General features: G+C 36.4%; 1 protein-coding gene and 1 long non-coding RNA gene across 4 annotated transcripts in view; both read left to right on the top strand.

Moving 5' to 3' along the window:
* The first annotated feature begins 3729 nt into the window (after positions 1 to 3729).
* On the top strand, positions 3730 to 15203 carry LOC122631343. Its single transcript, XR_006327685.1, has 2 exons — positions 3730 to 4325; positions 15052 to 15203. It is a non-coding gene; the product is annotated as an uncharacterized LOC122631343 (long non-coding RNA).
* Positions 15204 to 15504: 301 nt separating this feature from the next.
* Positions 15505 to 23146, top strand: part of LOC122631337 (furin-like protease 1, isoforms 1/1-X/2) — a 163999-nt gene continuing 156357 nt past the window's right edge. For 2 of the 3 annotated variants that reach the window (XM_043816926.1, XM_043816924.1), the window contains exon 1: positions 15505 to 16439. In XM_043816926.1, the coding sequence (XP_043672861.1) occupies positions 16278 to 16439 (162 nt within the window). In that variant the 5' untranslated portion in view covers positions 15505 to 16277. The remainder of the gene's footprint in view (positions 16440 to 23146) is intronic. The other variant, XM_043816925.1, reaches the window with a different exon arrangement.

Raw genomic sequence — 23146 nt, forward strand, 5'->3', positions numbered from 1 at the left:
GAAAAGTTTGGACAATTTTCAGCCGTAGATGTACGTACACGAGTCGGCTGGACGAAAGTCTCACGTCGTTCGTAGCTGATGTAACTTTAACGGCACGTTCCAAAAATTTTGGAAGTGAGAAACTTTTAAAAAGTTAATTACATGTCCTTCTCTATTTTCTGCTATTCGCAAGCGTCGTTTTCGCTTCCTCATGTTTCATGAGAATGTTCCGCTTGAAAATCGGGGATCCGAATAGATAGAGCATAAAAATGTTGGAAGGGTATACGCGGAAAGCAAACAAGTCGAAACCAAGCAACGGGAAAAATATATATTACATTTTCCAAAAAGATAAACTAAACTATTCTATACGTCATACCTATATAGCTTGCTTGATACAAATGTATATAGGATATAAGTACGTAAAGCTATAAATGAAAAAAAGCTTTCATACTAAATAGAAGACTCTATGAAATAGGATAAATTTGTAAAGAGGAAATTTCTGCGAGGCGTTTCGTGGAACTGTATATTTACATATTTACCGACATATATTTACAATCGTGAAAAAAAAGGTGAAGTTCTCGAGCATAAGAACAGCATTAGCGATATATTATTTATTATTGTTGCGAATAGACAATGTCATCCAAGGTTCAGACAAGACAAGATTTAATCTCTCGAGTTGAAAGATTTCACTCGTCTATCGTTGGTGATTTCATTCAGTCCGAAAATCCCGTGGCATGGTACGTCTCGTCTCTCCATTATCCAAGACCTTCCATCCAACCGGATCACCTCGTTCGGCTTTAATTCGTCGTCTTAGGCGACGCAAGTCCTGGATAAGGGGCTGACGATATCGATTCGAGAGAGAAGATGGAGAAAACGAGAATGATGGGACGAAAAAGGCGTCAGTGTGCCGCATCACTATCGATGCTTATACGACGAGCCGGATATCGAACGGAATTTCCCTTCTTCGATCTTTGTTAGAGTCGTTCGATCAACTATGCCTGTCGCGTCTTCTTCCAACGATGTTCGTGCATATAAAGTACTTTCGATTGATTTTCGATGTATATATGTGTGTATGTATATAAATATATATATATATATATATATATATATATATTTATTTATTTATAATACATACATACATTTAAACTGACAATAATCATCCAGCTATAAAGTTATTCTTTGCATACAAGTTAGTTATATTTTGATTCATATCAAAGTTGATTAGTTTATGCCGAGTTCGATAACTATGAAATTCTAGAGAGTGATTATAAGATAACCTAGCCAGAAGCATGAATGATGCTTCACGAGATTACATTCGATGAAGAAATGCAAAGTAAGCACAACAGCGAATTAATTTTTTACCGAAAAGCCATTTCAGATTAATATTTTGAAAGAATTTAATTAAATAACACGAAATCTAAATAGAAGAACTTTACAATGAAAACGATGAAAGGGATAAGGAAAATTGCAAAAATTTTTTTGTAAAATATCGATATCGCGGAGCTCTGTATCGAAAAAGAAGAAAAAAATCTTAATAATCTACATTTTTATGCGTTACAATTGTTGTCCAATTAGTAAGTTCAAACGCGTGACAACGATTACCGAAAACGTTATCTCACGTTTCGCAAAAGCGATTTAAATCAGTACATAAAAACGCATGTCTTTCACATTTCGGATCTGTCGAGGAAGATAAGAGAATGTATTAGAATAACATGCGTTCGTGCGTGCACGACTGTGAAGTCACGCAAAGAATATAGGCGTTCGTTCATTCAAGCACGTTTACGCATCCTCATCGTTTACCATCTGCTTGCAAAAGATACCGCTACGTATTTTTACGTGTCACGAGGGAAATGAATCGTTTCAATTATTTTTCGAATCATTAAGTTAAGAATGTACATACGTAGTTCGCTCTTCGTTGAATTCATTGTGATTTAATGTAATCAAATTTTCAAACGACTTTATCTTTTCTAAATATTTTTCTATTATCCCTTATTTCTCTTTATCCATTTATTCGACATTCTTTAAAAAATCTACGAATAAATAAGACGGTGATTGGATATTGCGATTGCATTTAATTAAAAATCGCACGTTTATTTATTTCTTTTCTTCTCTTTTTTCTTTCCTTTTTAAATTCTGAAACAGTTTCGGGTACCGTCATATTAAATTTTTCAAATAAAACTAAGCGTTATTAAAATTTATAATAATACCTTACTTTATAAAAGACGTCGTTTGATTGCGCAGCGCTCCCCACTGTGGCATCGATTTTCACGATGGAGGGATAAGGAAATTTTATTACCGCATTGTCTAAACGTTGGAAGGGATTGTGCACGCATGCGTACTTGAGTGGAAATGTAACAGGAAAACATGCGACAACGACAACGACAACGACACGACAATGCAACGACAACGACACGACAATGGCAACGACAACGACGACGACGATGACGACGAGAACGACGAGACTAAAAAGGGGGAAGGGAGAACCAGGAAGTTTCTCTCTTTCTCATTCTGTTTAAGGTTCGCTTAGGTATTTGTAGCGCCGTTACTTCACTCCTCTCTTTCTCTTTTTAACCTACCCTCTCTCACTCCCACTCACACTCCCACTCTCTTTGTCTCTCTCTCTCTCTCTCTCTCTCTCTCTCTCTCTCTCTCTCTCTCTCTCTCTCTCTCTCTCTCTCTTTCTCTTTACCCACACTCTGTATAGAGAGAAGAAGGAAACGAAGAAGAAAACGAACGGATGAAAATGCGAGAGAGAAAGGTTTGGATGCCGCTACTTATTCCTACGTTCCAAGTTCACCAACGTGGCTGGCTACGTCCAAACGAATAAAAGATCCGTGGTAAGAGAAGAGATGCGAAAAGAAAGGAAGAGAAGACGAGTTTGCGCCGGAACTTTCAGGAACGATTCAAGATTTTCCGGAACCCTTGATATCGTAACTCCGAATTACAAAGTTCCGTAATAATATCGATCTTTTTACCATCGTCATTATTTTTCGATAAATTTCTTTATATTTTTGTTTCTTCGAGTATTGAACTTCCAAGCTTTTTCCTCTCGTCGAGATACGAGTGCATGTAAATTCAAACGATTTTGCAGGAAATCGATGGAATTTAAGTAATTTTTGCTAATTCGGTATCAACAAACGCTGCTCGACGCTTGTAATATGGCAAAAAAACCGACGACTTCCTACGAGCCATAACGGGAAATCATTTTCCTCGATTCGAGACGGTGCCTTTTCTGGGTCAAATATCCGGCGGGAGCTCTCGTCTCTTTTCGTCGTTTTATCGAATAAAAAGAGAGAGAGAGAGAAAATTGAAGAAAAAAAGAAAGAGAAAAAGGAAGAATACATAAAGAAGAGTAAAGTAAAATAGAGAGAAAACGAAATAGGGAAAAGCTTATTGCTAATCTAAAACAAAGTTTTTCTGTAGCGAATTACGAATGGTAAATCCGACTGCAGGGCGAAGCAATAACGTTACGACGATACTGAGAGAACATCCTCAACCTTACTCGTTGCTGTCCATACGTCTATCGTTCTCTTTCTCTCTTTCTTTCAAAGAACGAAGGTGCAAAGAGAAAGAAAGAGGGAGAGAGAGAGAGAGAGAGCGACGGAGAGAAAGAGAGAGAGAGAGAGAGAGAGAGAAAGGAAGAAAGAAGGAAAGAGAAAAGACACATAGAGTCGAACGGTCGTCGAGAGACTGAGAGCGCGCTGCCGCGGCAATGCTAGCGAGGTGGTGGGGGTAGCTTAGGAGCGGCAACGGTCGTGCAATGGTGGGGATAGGTAAGGAGTGGGGGACAGCGACGAGCGCAGTAAACTCACTCGGCGGGGTGGACCAAACCGTCAGTCATCCGTGCTCCGTCGTAGGGATGAGATCGCGTCGTCCGACGCCGGTGCTGGTTCGTTCGGTATCCGTGCGACGACGACGACGACGGTGACACGGATATTCCATCATATCGTCGACGCATTCACGTTTTTCGCCACGTAGTAAATTCGGTACGAACGCTCGTCTACTCTCCGTTATTATTTCGCGTGTGTCACATTCTTCCTCTCCCTCTCCCTTTCTCTATTTCTCTCTTCCTTCCTATCTTTCTATCTTTCCCTCTCTCTCTTCCCTCTCTCTCTCTTCCTCTCTTTTATTCAATCTCTTTCTGCTTGTCTCTTTCCGTCTTCCGTGCCAACCTTCGAAGAAAATCTACCGAAGAAGCGAAGAATATTCGAGTCTTCCACGAAGAACGAAGAGGCCTTCTTCTTTCAGCATCCGGTTGTTCCTTTCGTCTTTCTTCTGCTGCGACCTTGACGAGGACCTTTTTAGATTACTCGGATCTCGATCGATGCGGAAGGTGACATTGAGGTGTGAGTATACTTATTGAATCTAGCGTCACGTGACCATGTTTGTTGTTGCAATCTCTTTCTCTCTTTTTTTCTCTTTCTTTCTCTCTCTCTCTCTCTCTTTTTCTCTTCCTTCTTTATCTCTAAGGCCGCCAAGAAATTACGAAACGTATTTTGATTCTTTCGTGTCGCGTCGTACCGACGACGCTTCTTACCTCAAATAGTATTCATCGTCGAAAGGAATGAAATATTTCTAACATTTAAGATCGTCTCTCTCGACGAACAAAAGTTCCACTTTTTATCGTCTTTTACGTATAAACCGAAATTCAAGTATCGATCGATTGGCGACCGTTAGGCGATATAATTTCGACGAGTTTGGCGCCATATTTACACGCTCCGAATTCTAACCTCGATATCCTACAATAACGACGATGATATATATCAGCTAGAATTTTTATAATATTAATCGACAAAGTTTCCAACGGAGACTAACGGTACGAAGTCGTTTGCTTCGAAGAAGCAAACTCGTTAAAGGTGAATGGTGAAAACGATAGATGTTAATTTTATGTAACCACGTTATATATCGATACACGTTATGCACATAAGATATTATAGTATAATAATAACATTTTATATATATATATATATATATATATATATAATATATGGTCGTATCGAGGAATGCGGACGTATTATCGAGAAGCAAGGATTCTTTGTTCGAACAAGAGAGACTTGCTTTGCGAAAGCGTCGATAATAAGTCGAAGCTCTTGTCGATCGACACGGACATTGCACTTCTTCGAAAGAGAGGGAGTAGAGAGAAGAGAGAAAGAGAGAAGAGAGGAAGAAGATCGTTCACATCTTTTCTAAGAACGAGCTTCGACATTGAAATCCTTTAATAAAATTTGGATCGTCCGGAATGTTTTCGTTTATACGTTAGTCTCTTTGTCATTGTTCCTTTTCAGCAAATAGATCAAATAACACTACAGAGAGAAAGACTATAGAATATTCTCATACATACGTATTTGTATACATTGAAATGCATCAATGAGATTTAAATACGTCGCAATTTTCATTCGTCCGTTAATCTTTTTCTCATTATTTATTTTCGACGACGATAACTAGAAAAGATTCTCATATTTACCTTTATACTTGGATGAAATCCTTCAATGAGATGTCTCTTATAGTTGTTTTTATTTGGTTTTGTTTACGTTTCTTTCTTTTTTCTTCTTTTATTATTACTTTTCAACGATATAATCAAACAGCAGAGACCAGAGAACGTTTTCGTACGTGACTTTATACCACTGACGGAATATTCGAAATTATATTCGAACAATTTCGTATTTGTATCATTATGAAGCGTATCATTATAAAATGTATAATTATAAAAGTTTTGCGTTAATTTATCAGAATGTTATTAATTTCGAGCGAATTTATTGTAATTATTGGTGATGTTTTATCTTAAATTTGACTTAAATATACACACACACACGTGAATCTGTATGTATGTATATATATATATATATATATATATATATATATATAATATATGTGTGTGTGTGTATATATATATATATATATACACACATACGCAGATACACGTCATTTACGATTATTTATTTTCATAATATAAGTATAAAAGCAATCGTAATATAATGCATTTCGGATGTAGGTCGTTATATTCGTATAGACGTTACTTTCGATTAATTAACCGGTATTCAGGGACGAATACGGCAACCGGTAGATACTACTGGTCTCTATTATCGACTTTCAACGAACGCACGTATATCAATAAATAGAAATAAAAATGAGATTTTTATTAGGGTATGTTTTTGATTGCATTATTTAAAGAAAAAAAAATAAAATAAAAAATAAAAAATAAAAAAATAAGAGAAAAGGCAGCAAAAGTTTCCGGTTCGATCGCCGCGTATTAGCTTTCGCATTGGTTCAGTTCTCGTTTTATATTAAGGTCATGAGAATGCAACGAATCTCTTCCGCCATTGGTCGCGTCGGTTACGCCATTCGCACGTTACTCGTCGATACGTTTCTATCAGTTACATCGAACACGATCGCTTTGTAAAGGAAAAAAAAAAAGAAAAAATAGGTAAAATGCAAGAGGGGGCATATAAAAATGTGTTCATATACGTAAAAATCCAATATACAAATACAGATATATAACTATGTATACACATATACACACACATATATATATATATAGCGTATTGTTCTTCATCGCAATATTGATACGCGTAAATTGAGATAGGAATAGTGCGAAATTTAATCAACGGCTCGAATTTAACGATAAAAAGAGTAAAAATAGAAAGGAAGACGTCGATTTCGCATTTTCTTTTTCTCTCTCTCTCTCTCCCTCTCTTTTTTTTCTTTCTTTTTCCTTTTTTCGTATTCGATATTAAACGATGAATGGAAATATCGAGAAGCATACGCCTCGAGGAGCTTTATCCAGAGATCTACGGCTGGTGGGGATGATTCCGCGAGAACGAGAAGACCGGATCTCTGGAGTCTCTTGAAACGCCGATATCCATCTCTCGGTTCACCGCTCGACGTATCCGTGACGGTGCGCGCGTGTTTTACCCACGTGCAATGGCTTGAGAGCACGAGAGAGACGTGGCTCGCTTTCTAGCCTATCCGCATTCCTAAGCGATTCTCTACTGATCCTTCTATATATTACTACTTCGTCTTCGCAGCGTTAACGTATGTCTGATCTAATTTTTCGCTAGCACGGATTTGAGAAATAGTGCGTACTCTGAACTGTAAAGCTACTTTTAAAATTGAAAGCATAATATCTTTTTAACGAGAGAATAATCATTGAGACACACACATATTTATATATTATATATATGTATATATATTTCGTAATTATAATTTGTAATTAGATATATAAATATTCGTTGAGAATTTTCACGAGTTTTATTTAGTAAGTTATTTTAGTATTTTTTTAACCGTACGATATTTAACAGAATAATGTATCTTTTGTGCAATATTTTTTCTACGATATTTTTACTGATTTATAGGTATAACGGATTTACGTAAATTTTTTTCCGGGTAACTTATAAATCGCAATCTTCTGAACGGCGAAAAAAATTTTAACTGGAAATAATAAGACAGACTATCGAAAGACACGCCGATTGTTTCCCAGTTATTTCACTTCTCGGTTCTTTTGTCTCATTAATTCTTACAACAAAAGAGCATACTTGGGCGAGCCAAGTAGTGGGCGAAATACACAGAAACAGTCACTGTGTGTAAATTGGTAGCACGTTATATTATTGTCCTTCCTTTCTCCAATGGAAATTTTCTTCGAAAGAAAAAATATTCGGTTCGACGAGCGTACAGAACTAACAATAAGCATATCTAAAAAATGAAAAAAATTTTTTTGCAATTGTCTACTATGTAACCTTCTATATGCATGTATGTATTATATATCGAAGAGCGTAAAATAATCTGCAAATATTTTGTACTTTTTATTCTTCGATCGAAAGTCGATAAATAAAAGAAGATTATATCTTGGTAAATATGTCATCCAAAGGACATCATTGATATAACCACGACTTTTCGACTTTTCGAAGAATGCATTTTTTTTCACGCAAAAGCATACTTCTCTTTCTGCTCGGCTTCCCCGTGAAGCGACGCGACGTTTGCCTTGTTAGCAGTTCGAAACTTCGTTTCGCAAGTTCGTTAAATGCATTCGCACCCGCGCCCATTTATCAGGTGAATTAATGTCCACAGAATTCGCGGATTATACTTTCGTTCATAAAATATTTCGCAAAATTGTCTTGTAAATGGTCGAATTCTTGATTGTCCTTGACAATCTATTTAAACAAAATTAAATAGAAATATCCAAGATTTTTCTAGGGCGTAAGAAAAGAAAAAGGAAGAAGAAAAAAGAAAGAACGTGGGACATACTCGTTTGTTTTCAAAACAAGTTGGAATAAACGTGAATTCGTGGTTGATCGTAAAAAAAAAAAAAAAGGAAAAAGCAAAAAACAAAATTAAGAGAATGTAAGGCGGCCGAACGTAGTTACGAATGGTTGATGCAATAAACACGAGTACGATAAAACTCGTCTTAGTGCGGTGCAATGTGGTACAATGCGGTGCAGTGCGGTGCAGTGCGGTACGACGTTCGTAACTTCGAGCTCGATATCGACGAGATGTCTACGATATATCTCTCCTTTCGAACAAAGGAACATGCGGTCGTTGTACTCGAGCATACCGATAATATCTATGTCGTTTTAATTTATCCTTATGTTCGGAGAAAATGAGAAAAATTTCTATAGGTTCTGCTCTGCGAAATTTTAATTTTGTCTGATAACGACGCGAAATTAAAATACGGAAGTTAAGTTATTACGAAAGAAAAAAAAAAATTGATCCTTAACGTTGTTTAATTTATTTCGAGGAAGAACTGAAAAGTAAACGAATCGTAGGAAACAAGTTCGATAAGGGAAAGTTGACCGAAGTAAACGTTACGAAATAAAATATATTTTTTATTTTTCTTTACGTTTTGCGTTTGCGAAAAAAGAAAATGTAATCGTACGATTCGTATTCTTTTAGATCGTGTTAACTTAGATCGTGCTATATGTATGTATGTTGGATAAACATTGATCTAGACAAATTTAGGTCGATTCTTGCTTCTTTTCACTGAGGAATATCGATCATACATATTTTATCGCGCTGAAAGATATCTGCTATCGGAATAGTTTATCTACTATAGTAGGATACGATATAGTAGGATACTCGCGGGATTAAGGATGTTCCTCTTAGTTCTGAATTATGGTCTCCTGCGACTATCGGAGAGCAATAGAAGGAATTTCCGAAGCAGTTACGAACGTGCAAACATTTCAAGTTACTACTTGCTAATACTCGAAGAAATTACTTCGTCCTAGAGGCAAATATTTCTCTTTCTCTGTTTCTCTAACTCTCTATTTCTCTGTTTCTCTTCTTCGTTTATATCGCGTTCTAATTAATTTTATTTGTTACGATAAAGTCGAATCAGGATTTGCTTAATTGATAGCTTTCAGGTCGACGTTCTCGTATATTTCCTTTCGTACTATCATACAAATCCTTTCGAAAATACAAATAGTTTATTTCTAATCGTTCGGTCTTGTCAGCAAAAATAAAAAAAAAAAAAAAGAAAAAAAACAAGAAAATAAAAGAAAGAGAAAGATTTTCTGATTTGTCTCTTTCCTTATCGTTTGATTATTCTTACATACTTCGATTAACAAAACACAGCGAAAAAAATCCAAGGACGTTAGAATTCTTTTACGTGTATTTTTACAAAGTAAAAATTGGAACGAATCCAAACATCTATGCTATTCTTTCGTCTATCGAGCGATGTCCTTGGACATAGAAATGGACCAATATATCCAATACGCACGTACCGAATATATAAACTTATATACTCGCTTCATCGTTCTAAGTTTCGTCGATAATATAATACTAAGTTGTTAATAGTTAACAATTCTTGGCTTGGTTCGTTGGAATACACGGAATGTATTTAAAGTCCTATCTTAACGAACAAGCCAAACAACGACGAGGCCGGTTTCTGCCGTAGCGTGTACATTTCCCTCTCTCTCCCCCTCCCCCCATTCTCTCTCTCTCTCTCTCTATCTCTCTCTTTCTATCTCAACCTCCCTCTCTTTCTTTCTTCTTTTCTCGTGCAGCACGAGAACGTGTCCGTTACGTTAGAACGTCGTCCGTGACCCCAGCCGCTTCCTGTTACGAGAGAAGTCTTTACCCGCTCGTCTTCTCTCCATCTCTTCCAACCTGTGTATTTCTTTTCTCTACCTCTCTCTCTCTTTTTTTCTCTCTCTCTCTTTCTATCTTTCTTTTCTCGTCTTTTCCATCTTGAAGATTTAAAAACCGTATCCGCGGCGATAAGGACGGAGATCATTTCCCTCTTTTTCTTGGTGGTTTATGGAACGACCTAGAAGAGAACGAGAGAGAGAGAGAGAGAGAGAGAGAGAGAGAGAGAGAGAGAGGGAGGGTGGGTGCATCTATCTTTCCTTTAAATCGACACTTTTCTTATGTTTTTTTTTCCTCTTTCTTCTTTCATTTTTTTCTCCTCCTTTTCCCTTTTATGACGACGTAGTACATTATAAAGAAGACGACGATGATAGGAGATAAAATTCATGGTTTGAAGATCTTTCGAAAACTATGTTCGATGATCTTCTCTTCAAAGCTTCCTTTTTTAATCTCTTTTCGGATCACGGTCAAAGGAGCTTACCGGCACTTAGTAAATGGACGAATAAAATGATTCTTGCGAATAGTAAACGATTTGTTTTTAACGAATGTCGTACGTGACCAATAATATATATCTGTTTTCGTTTCGCGTCATCATGGAAAAATTCACTCAGAGATTTAAGCTCCTACCAGCCGTCTCGGTCACGTATGTGTTCTCTATATAAACTAAATCCTCCGGGATGGAACAGTGACTCGACCTATGGGTATGGGTACGGTAAAAATCCTATTAATCTTCTAAATTATTATTCTATCGTTCTTGCGTTGATAGCTGGTATTATATCTATCGGATTCTTTTCTTTTCGAGGTGCGAATTACGCTTCAATGAGTTCGATCGTCGTTCCGCATTTGACTCCGAGTATCGTTTTCTCAGGACTCTTTTCTGTTAGAAATTACAGGTCAGTTTAAATCGTGGAATTAATTCTTATTATAAAAAAGGATAGGGAAGGAAAGGAAAGTAAAGGAAAGAAAAGAAAAGGAAAAAGAAAAATGTCTGCGATATATCCATTTGTTTAAAATCTCTTTATAAACGATCGAGCATATGTTAAAGTAATCAACGAAAATATCTCTATCATAATATTTAAATTTAACCAGTTTACACTAAGTATCTCAGAGTTTGATTTGGTTCCTTTCAATCGTGACGATTTTTATAAATCCTTCATTTTTTATCGGAACGTTTAATAAACGTTGGAAAAATTAATGAGATTTCATCTTCGATGATATTTATTTATCCATATATATATATATATATATATGTAGGTAGGTAGATAGATAGATTCATTATCGTTTTTCTTCGTCAGGCTTCTATCAGTTTACAAATCATGCGGTAAAGTGATAGGTTTGCTTTCGAAATAGCCGCAATCGCTGCTTTCCGGCCGAATCTTTCGATCGATGAGAGTTAATCCCTTGGATGTAACCTCAGCTTCTCGGTGATACGAAGGCATCGTTTGCACAACCACCTGTTCTCGCGTAATCTATTATCGGCATTAATTTCAATTCTTTTTGTTCCGGAGACAACACTAATCAATTTTTGACTCTCAAATCCGTACTACCGTCATTTTCCTTTTTTCCATTCGTTTTAATTCCGCTAATAAATTCGTTCAAAATACGCTAATCTTTTTCTTCCAGTTTTTTACGTAATAAATACGTAACACACGAACGAATTTCAATAATAACGTTTCGCGATATTTATCAACGTGTAACGATATTTATTAATCGATTTTAAAAGCACGCTAATTATCAAAGATCTTGAATGGTAATTAATTTGCAAAATAGTACGATAACGAGATCACCAATTTTCTTTTATAGTTCTTCTATTCATTTTCTCGAGAATGATAATCTCCTGCGTTAACTCATAGATGTATCACGATTACCTCTGATCACTTTGTATAAGTATGTATAAGTATACGTATAGAAACACGTATAAACTCGGACATAAGATCTAACGTAAGAACCGTACGAATGGAAAGAGACACACGAAGAGCATTAGCCAAGGATTATTACCTTGTGAGATGATTATGGCCTCGTTCGTTTTCATTTGTTCGCACGTCGAAAGCTTATATTCTTTACGTCGAGGTGTCGGCAAATGAAACATTGAGAGCGAGAGAAAGCAAGAGAAAGAGGAATAGAAAAATCGAAAGGTTCAAAAGAGAAATATATAGGGTTAGAGTTAAAATTAGAGAAAGAGATAGGAGACGACATACAGGGAGATAGAAAAAAAAAAAAAAAGAAAAGGAAAGTATAGGATACGCAAGATGACCCTTTTGTCCCGAAATTAAAAAGGGACCTGGGATTGCTGTGGACGCAGAGCCTGCAGTCGGTCATCCTCGCTTTTTCGGCTTTGGAAAAGGCTACTGAGAGGGAAACCCGCTTGCGAGAGAAAGAGGATAAGTACGGGCTCGAATTTAATTCACTTCGAACGAGCGAGCGAGCGAGCGAACGAGCGACAGACAGCTAGCTCTCTTCTAGCTTTCTGTCTCTCTCTCTCTCTCTCTCTCTCTCTCTCTCTCTCTCTCTGTCTCTTTCTTTCTCCCTTTCTGTCTTTCTGTCTTTTCTCTTCTTTTCTCTTCATTGCAACTTGAAAGTAGAACTGGAAGGGAGAAGGTCAGGCCGCGAATGCAATTTTCTCCCAGGCACGAAGTAGGATGTCCTCTCTCTCTTTTTCTTTCTTTCTCTCTCTCTCTCTCTCTCTCTCTCTCTATATATATATATATATATATATATATATATATATATATATATCTTTCTTTCTAGAGTTATCGAACGATCGGCTCGCTCCTACGACGTGAGTCCTTTTTTCCGGAAGCTGACTCGAACGAAGATCCGTTCAAACGTAGATACCGATAATGCGAATCGCCGTCCCTGTCTTCTTTTCTTTGTCTTTCTCCCTTTTTCCTCTTCTTTTCCATCGAAAGAGTTGCTTTCGGCGAGCGTGAAAATTACGTTAAGCTCCAACGATTCTACCAAATAAGAATCCGTGCTCTCGTTTTTCTTTTTTTGTTTTCATTTTCTTTCGTTTTTTCTTTTTCGTTTCTTGCATACTTTTTTTTATTCTCTCTCTCTCTCTCTCTCTCTCTCTCTCTCTCTCTCTCTCTCTCTTTCGTCTTTTTTCTTTTTCTCACTCTTTTTATGTAGCGTTCTCCTTTATCGAGTATATAGTCATCAGCGTCCGCGAGAAGGTAATTGTATTAATTGGAAATTTCTTTGCAATTGTCGGTAACAAGTAGGTGAAAATGCTCGGGACAAAAGCTCGAGGCAGACCAGCTCACTTTTTCCAATAGCTGTGAATTTCCGTGGATCGAAGCAGAGCGTGTAATTAACGAGTAACAACAAACGATTATGTGGATCTATCGATACGTTCAAATTTCTTACTCTTGGTAATGCTCGTTTTTTTTTTCCTTTTATTTCTTTTCATTTTGTTATTTTTTTTTTTTTTATTTAATAATATTTAAGCTTTCTACGTTTCGTAGCTTATATCGGAAAAGTACTTCCATGCGTTTCCGACCTAATTCCATCTCTTTTTCCTCGGCACTCGTTAGACTTAATCCATTGTACGGAACAGGATTTACATCTTTAGCGAGAGAACATGGGAATTTGGAGTGGGTATTGACTTACCGAAGTAGTACGTCCTAGTCTCTCTCGAATGCTATATACGTACCTTCGTTGACACAACTTCGTAATTAAAGTAATCGAGAGAGGTTATTTCTGTGGAGCGAATACAAATGATCTCTCATAACGGAGAATAACGTGCTCATAGAATGTAATATCTGCCAAGTAATTATTACATTATTCGTTTAACGAGTATAGCCCTTTGATGCGAACGGAAACATGCGTGTCCATACATCATCTTGGACAATATTGTATTTCTGTGAACTTTGCCATCATCCCAATTTTAACTTTCCTCGTGTATTTTGTTTATCTTCGTCGATCTATTTAATTTCTACGATTTTCATTAATTTTCTTTAGAACGATTACGATTGGGATCTATCGTACAAGATATTAAAAAGGTTTCAAACGATACATCTATATGTTTTACATTTTTTACTCTAGTAAGAGATAATTATTTTTCTATTCGTTCTTATCGTAATATCAAAGCAATGACATCTCGAGTAGAAATGCGAATTTCGAGTTATTGATTTACTTACTACTTACCAAAGTAGTACGGTTGACCAAATACTCACACATCTACCTCCGTAGATACTAATAGAACTTTAGAATTCGGACGATAAGACAGTAAGGTTGTTTCTATCTATAAGATGATTAAATGATGTCTTTCGAATTTCGACTCGGATTGTTATCGCGTTCATCTCGTATAGAAGCGTCGTTAGATATTTTATATATATCAGTACTAATTGAAATATTCACAATTTTGATAAGCTTTTTCAAATCCATATTTTGGATTTTATAGAATTTTGTGGAATTGTTTCGAGAAAAGATTGTGAAGCGAAAATGATGTAATATTGTACAATTATTAACATTAACGAAATCAACGTAAAACGATTGTGCTGTAATCGGCTTATCGGTTCTTTCCGCAATTAACTTGCCGCGATATCGTAGCGTATTTATCGAAAAATACACCGGGTGTTTCTAAAATGCGCATTTAAATTTTATTAGCTAACTCTATTAAGACTGGTATCAACACAGAATATCGTAGGAACGTTGCTCCGCAAATGCGCAAAGTAGGTTCTAATCTTTATTTAAAATTACATTATGATCGATAGATCGTCGGAGAGAATAATCTCTTTCTTCTTCTTTTTTCTTTTTTTGGTTGCATCAATAAAAATTTTGTTTTTTTTTCCTTTTTCTTTTTTTTTCTTTTCTTTTGAATTCATAACCCATTAAGACCTTTGAAAAGACCATTAATCGTTAATTGAACGAGTCACCGCGATGTACAACAAAGTGCCGACGCGAGATAAAAGATAATCGCAGGGATTTTTGTTCGACGTAGAAAGAGAAAAAGGGAGCATTACGATTATTTCCGTCTATTCTTCTTTATTGCAGATCGGCGTTGGTAGGTCGACAAAGTGATCGCCCAGTGGAACGAAGAGGAAAAAAAAAGAGAAGAAGGGTATAACCGCGGACAAAGTACCAAATAGAAGAAAAAGGAAAAAAAAAAACGAGAGGGAAAGGAATCTCTCATAATCATGACTGGCTTCGGAAAGGACAGATCCGTAACGTGATCGTAGGTCGATCTATCGATCAAAGAAAGACAATCGAGGTCGGCGTGACGTTCGCTATGAGGTCGGAAGTGGTACGATAACGATTCGAGGAGATAAATCGATCTTCTCTCGCGAAAGATACGCGCAAATATACAAACACCTAGAAATAGACGACACATACGTACATATATACATATATATATATTATATATTATATATATATATACACTCACGCGTCTTACACTTGGAAAGTTGAAAGAAAAAGAAAAAAAGAAGAAGAAGGAGAAGGAGAAGGAGAAGAAGAAGAAGAAGAAGAAGAGGGCGACTAGATATCAACGTTCTCGCGCGTTATCCGAGCAAACGAGCGATTGAATACGTGCGAGCGAGCGTGCGTGCGTGCGTGCGCGCGCGCGCGTGTGTATAGTCGCGCCGTTTCGCGCGCAAAGTTAACGGCGACCGAAGTCAAAGGCGGCCGACACTGTGGAGGGTACTTAACGAGCGAGGCGAGCCGCTGACGGCTCAGTCGTCGTCGGCGGACGGTTCGCGTAGGAGCAGGTGTCTCTTTTTTTTCCCTTAATTCTTCATCATCTTATTCGTTCTCTTCTACTTCTCACCTCGTTGCTCTCGCAGCTTCCTAATCTCCGTCGGTTCTTCCCGCACTCGAGCGGGATTTTCCCTCTTGCCAATCTTCTTTCTCCTCGTTACTCATCTACCTTCCCTTCTTCCTTCCTATCCTCATTGACATTCCATATGCATCGCGATCGACATTGAGAAGACGAAACGACGTTGTTTTTCGACGTGATTTTTTCGTTGTGGCGACGGTGCTCGGCCTTCGCGTTGTCGGTGGCAGTGGTGGGTGGTGGTGGTGTTGGTGGAGAAGGATAGCGGTGGATAATAGTGATAAGGTGAAGTTGAAGTCATTGGCGTCGTCGTCGTCGTCGTCGTCGTCGTCGTCGTCGTCGTCGTCGTCGGTTACCGCGCTGGTCGTGGAGCTGATCTTGCTACCGTTGCCGTTGCAGAAGTGTTTTGTGGTGCTAGTGTTATCGGTAGTGACGGCGACGAGCTATCATGTGTACTCGAAGGATTTTTGGACTGGCGTGTTTGGCTCTCCTGATGACTCTTCGAGACAGAGTCGGAGCTTACACCAATCAATGGGCTGCTCACATCGAAGGAGGACCGGAAGTAGCTAAGAAGGTTGCCGAGGATCATGGCTTTCGATATCTCGCTGAGGTGAGTTCAATTCGTTTGATTTCATTGCTTCCCTTTCTTTTTTTCTTTTAATCTTCGTCTTGTTCATTACTTTACGTATACGTTCGCGTTTTGAAACGTTACAGGATTTTGTATCTCCTATTTGCTTTCCATTTTTCGTGTAGATAATTATGGAAACTCGTCGAAGTCGTTCATGTGTCTCGTAATTTCTTATTTCTGTTCGTCCGTGACATCTAATGACAGTAGTTAACATCGTCGATGTTAAGAGTGCGTTGAAAATTGCATTTCTTCGAGCGTAAAGTAGGTACCGAGTTACGACCATTCTGATATCGGCGAGAAACGATGATCGGCGAAGCTTTTACGTTATCACAGTCGTGTTTTGAAATTGAAATTGAAATTGAAATTGAAATTGAAATTGAAATTTCATTGCTTTGCTTTTCTCGATTAATCACAGTGCGATAAAAAAATAATTAAGAGTCACGAGAAAGGTGTTAAGAAATTAATATAGTAGTTGAGAGATTAGATTATTATTATCGATGTGGAAGTATTTAAAGGTGATTCTCGTTGATAGCTCGTGTACTCGGCTCGGCGTTTAATTAATTTCCATCGTAAAGGTCACCTTTTTCCAAGTCAATCGTTATCCTTGAATGGGAATCTGTTATTACGATCAATCGAGTTTCCGAGATGGATACGACGTTCGACGTTTATCTCTCAACGATCCTACAGAATTTTCTTCTTTATCCTTTAAATTTTTAAATATAGCTTATTCGTATCGAAAATTACTCGTGCCTCGTGCTACGATCTTCGATAATCTCGCAAAGTACGATAATATCAGAAACTTCTTATCTTTATTTTTTTTTCTTCACTCTCTCTTTCTCTCTCTCTCTCTCTCTCTCTCTCTCTCTCTCTCTCTCTCTCTTTTTTTCGTTAGTTGAATCAACCTATGTATCTCGGAAAAGCATTATCGATTTACGATCTCGAACTTGCCGATACAAAGGCGACACAGCTCTTTCGCAAATCGAATCTCTCTCTGTATGCGGAACGGATCCTTCAAAGTTCGATTTCAGCGAGAAATATCACGCTCGGTAATCGTGCGGTTTTCGATCAAAGAGTGAGTACGATAGAGAAAAAGAGAGAGAGAGAGAGAGAGAACGAGAAAGAGAAATATTCCAGTTTGCGAATCAAAGTTCCTTCGCCTTTTACCTCGTGACATGCAATATCGTTACGAGTTTCTTCTAGTTCCATCTTCGAAACTTCGAAAAAAAAAAGAAAATGGTGAATTTTCCTTTTTCTTTTAATATAATCGATTATTTTTTACAAAATCAATTGGATTCGTCGTTTATCGCGAGAGGTAATATTTTATTACGTTCTATTATCTTAGATTTTTCTTTTTGATAACACGTGCGATTGTTGAAAACAAAAGAAAGAAAAGAAAAAAAAAAGCAAATCCTATCGAAGATAAAAGTAAAACTTTGAAGTCTTCCAAAGTTTAGCTTTGTATATTATTATCGAAACAATGTAAAACGTTTTTTTCGTTTATCTCGTCTTGCATTTATATTCATAAATGCGAACTTGCGGATAATCACTTTAGGTGATCTTCGAGATAAGAGGATTAATGTACAAGGAAAATGTTTCTCTGTCCTGTTCATGTTTCCGCGAAGCGACGTAACATTTATCTACTTATCTTTTTTTTTTTTCTTTTTTTCTTCTTTTTTTTCTTCTTTAAATCCAAGCGATAATCTTAATCGTCGTTCCAATTTCGTCGTAACAATAACTAAGTTTTGTCATACGTGTACATATTTCAGAAACTCGTGGACATTCCCCGTCTTTATCGTCGTAAAAACGTTCTTTTATATTGTTTCAGAAATTGAACGATAAGACCGCAAAGGTAGTTTCGACGATAAACTCGTCCTTGTTGTTCGTCGAGATAATAAAATAGATCGTAGCTTATCTAGTGAAACGAAGTAGCCTTTTCGAAGTGGATGGCTTGGTCGGCACAAATCTCGTTCTCCTGTTCGTTGACCGTGAAGGACATTGTTCCACTCACACATCAATGACGAAGACGGAAATTAACCTTCGAAGGCAATCTCCTTTCCTTCCTTCATCATGTTAGATACTCGAACTCCATAGAATAAACTATGGAAAGTTTGCTTTTGTTTCTTAGTCATAGAAAATATCGGATTAAGAAAATCATTGTTTGATATAGGAAAATGAAATTTCGATTGAGTTTTGATCGAATTTTTTTTTTTTTTTTTTTTTAACGAATGGACGCGTCACGCAATGAATAGATGAATTCGTTAAGCGACGAATGTGTATACGTACGAGGAGACCACGCGATCCTGAATTTTTCAATGTTTTTCACGGTTTGAGTTTCGAGTTATGTCACGATAAAATGCATCGAGTGCGACGCGTAAAAATTATTTCCTTCTATTGTACCTGCCTGTAATTACGCGATTTCTCGTTGGATTATTTCTGGAAATACATAATAATAAGTGTAATTAAAGTGACATATCGAGGCACATATATGCTTGTACGTTCCTGGTACATGTTTATATAAAAGTAGTTATAGCGATGTATCATCGTTTGTTTTTTTCAACTTTACGTTACAATCAATTATCGAATATCACTTCGCGATCATGAAATTGAGTTAAGTCGTATATATATATATATATATATATATATATATATATATATCTTTTTAATATAAAATAAATAATCAAAATATAATACTATATAAACATTTCGAACGACGTATTTGAATTTTTTGTTGTTTTTTTTCTTTTTCTCTTTTTTTTTTAGATAATCATCAATAAACATGTACGTATGACCGTACGTATAAAAAACCATGTACGTATAAGTTAGCGTGTGACAAGGTCGAGATCTTTTATCCATTGTTTTTCTTTTCTGTACAACTTTGTAACGTCGAAATAACTGGTACTTTTCCTGTTATTAGGAATAAGAAGGCGTACGTACAAGGTTTGCAGAATTGTGTAACTGATAAGATTTCCACAAGCGCGTTTATGCATTAGAAAAATGTCGAGAAAATTCCCCCTTCGTCTTTCCAAGATCGCTGGGAGAAAACCGTGCGGTAAATTCATATGGATTTTGTTATGTCTGCGTTGCTCGCTGATAAGAATGCGCATTTAATGTGATTTCGAAGAAATGCTATTGCATACTGACGTTCATTCGAAATTTATAACTAGGGAAAATCATATAAATAACGATTTCATTTTTAAATTCGAACGATATTTTTTAACATCGACCGATAACGAAATTAATATTTAGGAAAAATCTGTTAAATGTTGAAAGAGTAGGATCGTTTACGAAACGTGAATATCATTCTTCGTTAATCGTAGTTAATTTAATAATACAATGGATATTAATGATACACCGAGTACTATTGAAACGAGCTAATGTAATTGAACTGTGAATATGGCAGACAGTTACGTAACGAGAGATCAGCGAATGAATTTATGAATTCGTTACATTTATGTGTGGTGACTAAAGTTATACTCTCTCTTTCTCTCTCTCTCGCTCGCTCGCTCGCTCGCTCTCTTTTTCTCTATCTATATCTCTTCCTCGCGCGAACTTTTCTATACCATAAAAGAAGCAAACAAACTAGTCAGGTTTGACTAGAAGATCGACGATAATAGTTCTAAGGGGTGAAAGATTATCTTTCTGACGCAAATCCGAACGTTCGCGACATCGAGCGCCTTGCTGATCGCTTAAAAATCAAACGCGTTTGACCCATATTCCGAATTCAAAGATCATTGAAATTGCAATATCGCAGGAAACAGTCGATGTGCATAGTCATCCATAACGAAGATGTGTAAAGTATACGTGTTTTATTTTCCAAAGCATCGCTCATCGTCGAATGTTTTAATAGTTGACTCATGTGAATATGAATTCTGAGAAATATGGTGGTATTAAAAGAGTACACATTTGAAACAAAAAAGAGAAAAAAATGTAATAACTGGAGTTACGAGAAATGCAAATATAATGAATATAATTTGAAATCATAATTTGAATTATGAGTCATCCATTTACGAACAAGTAAAAATAGGCTACGAACACGACTAATAATTTGATAATTTCGTAGAACATTAAAGCGACATGAATATCTTGTACTATTGCAAGACACATTCAATCGGCGTACGAGGATTTAACACCATTTGTTTTATCGTGCTAATAACGGAATGTACTTTCGTGATTACGTATAGAAATCGATGAATCCATAGTAAGAATTAATCTGACGCTTGGTCTATCTTCGAATAAGGCGTCATCAGATGTCACAAATCTACAGAAGACGACAGAAGAATCCCTCGGAGATTTTCTGATTTTTCGAACAGCTGCGATTCTTTCTTCTCTCGATTTTCTTCCTGCACGAACTCTATCGGGCAAAAATTCTCACCGCGGATAAATGTTTCGTCGTATACTCCAAGATTTTCTACCAGTATTTCTTTTCCAAACTTTTGGAACTTCGTTAAAGTTTTGACGGGAAAACCGAGAAAGAAATGGGTAGCCGTTTAAATATTTTATGTTTACGTATTTCGATCGTTTTAATCAAAATTTTCATGGCCGACATTTTATTTTTCGTATAACAGATATATAAAATTATTTTGATATTATTTAATGATATCATGATCATCTTATATCAAATAAATATTCGTAAATATATTGATAATATTAGAAAATAAAATTAAGATCATTAAAATCTCGGTAAAAGGCAAAGAAACTAAGTTGTATTACAATGAGTACGTATTTACTATGCGAAACAATTCACGGGTCGCATAATCGATGATTGTATGCATTCGTGCTTTAAAGCTAGTTAAAGTTTACTCATAAAAGCACGTTGGAAGAAGCAGGCTCGTTAAACGCGAGCCATGCACGGATCGTTCGCCGTATTCCAGGTACATACATTCATTTGCCACCATCCAGCAAACGTTCATTTCCGTTATCAATTTGTTCGCATTATTGCGACTTTAAAATTTGATTTACGATACATCGGAGATGTAGTACGACTGAAATGAGAAAATATGCTGTTTATGAGACTTTTCTTCTTCTTTTTTCAAGCATTAATTAATAATTTCTTGCATTTCGCGATATATTGATCAAAAGAAAATGTCTACTTCTTCGTGAGTGTCACAATACTCTTTTTATGCTTTCTTTGTTTATTTCTTTCTTCATTAACAAACGTTAGCCTTCTTTCCTCGTACGTTAAGAACGTGTAAGTAGATATCTATAGATTTTTTATTATTTATTAAATTATGTTACGACATAGTCTGAATCAGAGCTCGAATTAGACGATACGCATGGCCGATCTTCTCTCTCTCTCTCTCTCCCTCCCCTTCTCATTTCCGAGCTTCGACACCAGTTTGATCCTTGCGAACGCAATGTATATATATATGTATGTATGTACGTTTATATATATATGTATGTATGTATGTATGTATGCATGCATGCATGCATGCATGTATGTATATATGTATGTAGCTATTTGAATCGAAGTGAAATTATTCGTTGAACGGCAAAAACGGGGAAAAGATTGGAACTCACGAAGGCTATCGAGTTCGCGCTTTCGTATAAATAAATAATCGATCGTATGGATAAACGAAGATAAAGCGACGCGAATATCGAATGGAAAAGTTCGATATAAAATGAATTAGATTTATTGTATACGAGCTGATTCTGGTTAGATTCGAAAGGCCGATGGTAATTTTGTTTGGAATTTTCCGAACGAAATCCAAAACTTCTTTCCTCTCTTTCTCTCTCTCTCTTTTTTTTTTTTTCAAAGGTTAGAGCTTTGGATACGATAAGGGAGGAATTTCGTATGCAGCAGCGACTACACTTTATTATTCAGCGAATGTAATCGAATAAAGCTGGGCTACAACGAGAATTGATTGACTTCAGATCGAATTGTTAGCAGCTTTATTTAACTCGCACACGAGCTTGGCCATTTCGAAAAGTTGATAGTAGTGATTGGTTTGGGAGAGGGAAGGAGGAGAGAGAGAGAGAGAGAGAGAGAGAGAGAGAGAGAGAGAGAGAGAGAAGGATAGGTAATAAATTAAAAGCAACTCGCTTTATTCTAGTCTACAGTGAACGTATACTTCGACAAGTTTCGATTCGATCTCGGAACGGCACTCTACGATCATACAAATACTGAATACTTTTTAGAAAAAAAATTTCAATGTAACGTACGTTATTGCTGTTGACTTCGATGTAACATCGTACGGGTTTGAAGGGGTTTTTGTTTACTCTGAAAAAAATCTGTCGACGAAACATTTTTTCATTAACTGTATATTTAATACTTTTTCAATACAAATGAACGTTAGATATCTTACAAATTAAATTTTATTATCATATCAAATATTTGTAGTATCCAATTTCTATATATTTTTCAAATTGACATTGTATTAAAATATTGAAACGTTAGAATTTCTATGTGCTCTCCTTTGTTATTTATACATTTTATTTCTTGCTCTCGTTAAATGATACTTTATATTGCGAACAATTTTTTATGCTTCTTGAATAACACAAATAAAATATAAAAGATAATATCGGGATTGAGGATGAATAGATCGATGAGAAACGTTTTCAGAGATATTTGCAAATGTTTGAAGAATAAATTCGAGAATAGTGGTAACAGTGACAAGTAGAATTATAGGAAAGTATTCGATTTGTTTTGACACAGAACTCGGAAGGGAGATAACTCGACTATCGAGAGTATA

This window comes from Vespula pensylvanica, chromosome 8, assembly GCF_014466175.1.
Source record: "Vespula pensylvanica isolate Volc-1 chromosome 8, ASM1446617v1, whole genome shotgun sequence".
NCBI classification, from domain to species: domain Eukaryota; kingdom Metazoa; phylum Arthropoda; class Insecta; order Hymenoptera; family Vespidae; genus Vespula; species Vespula pensylvanica.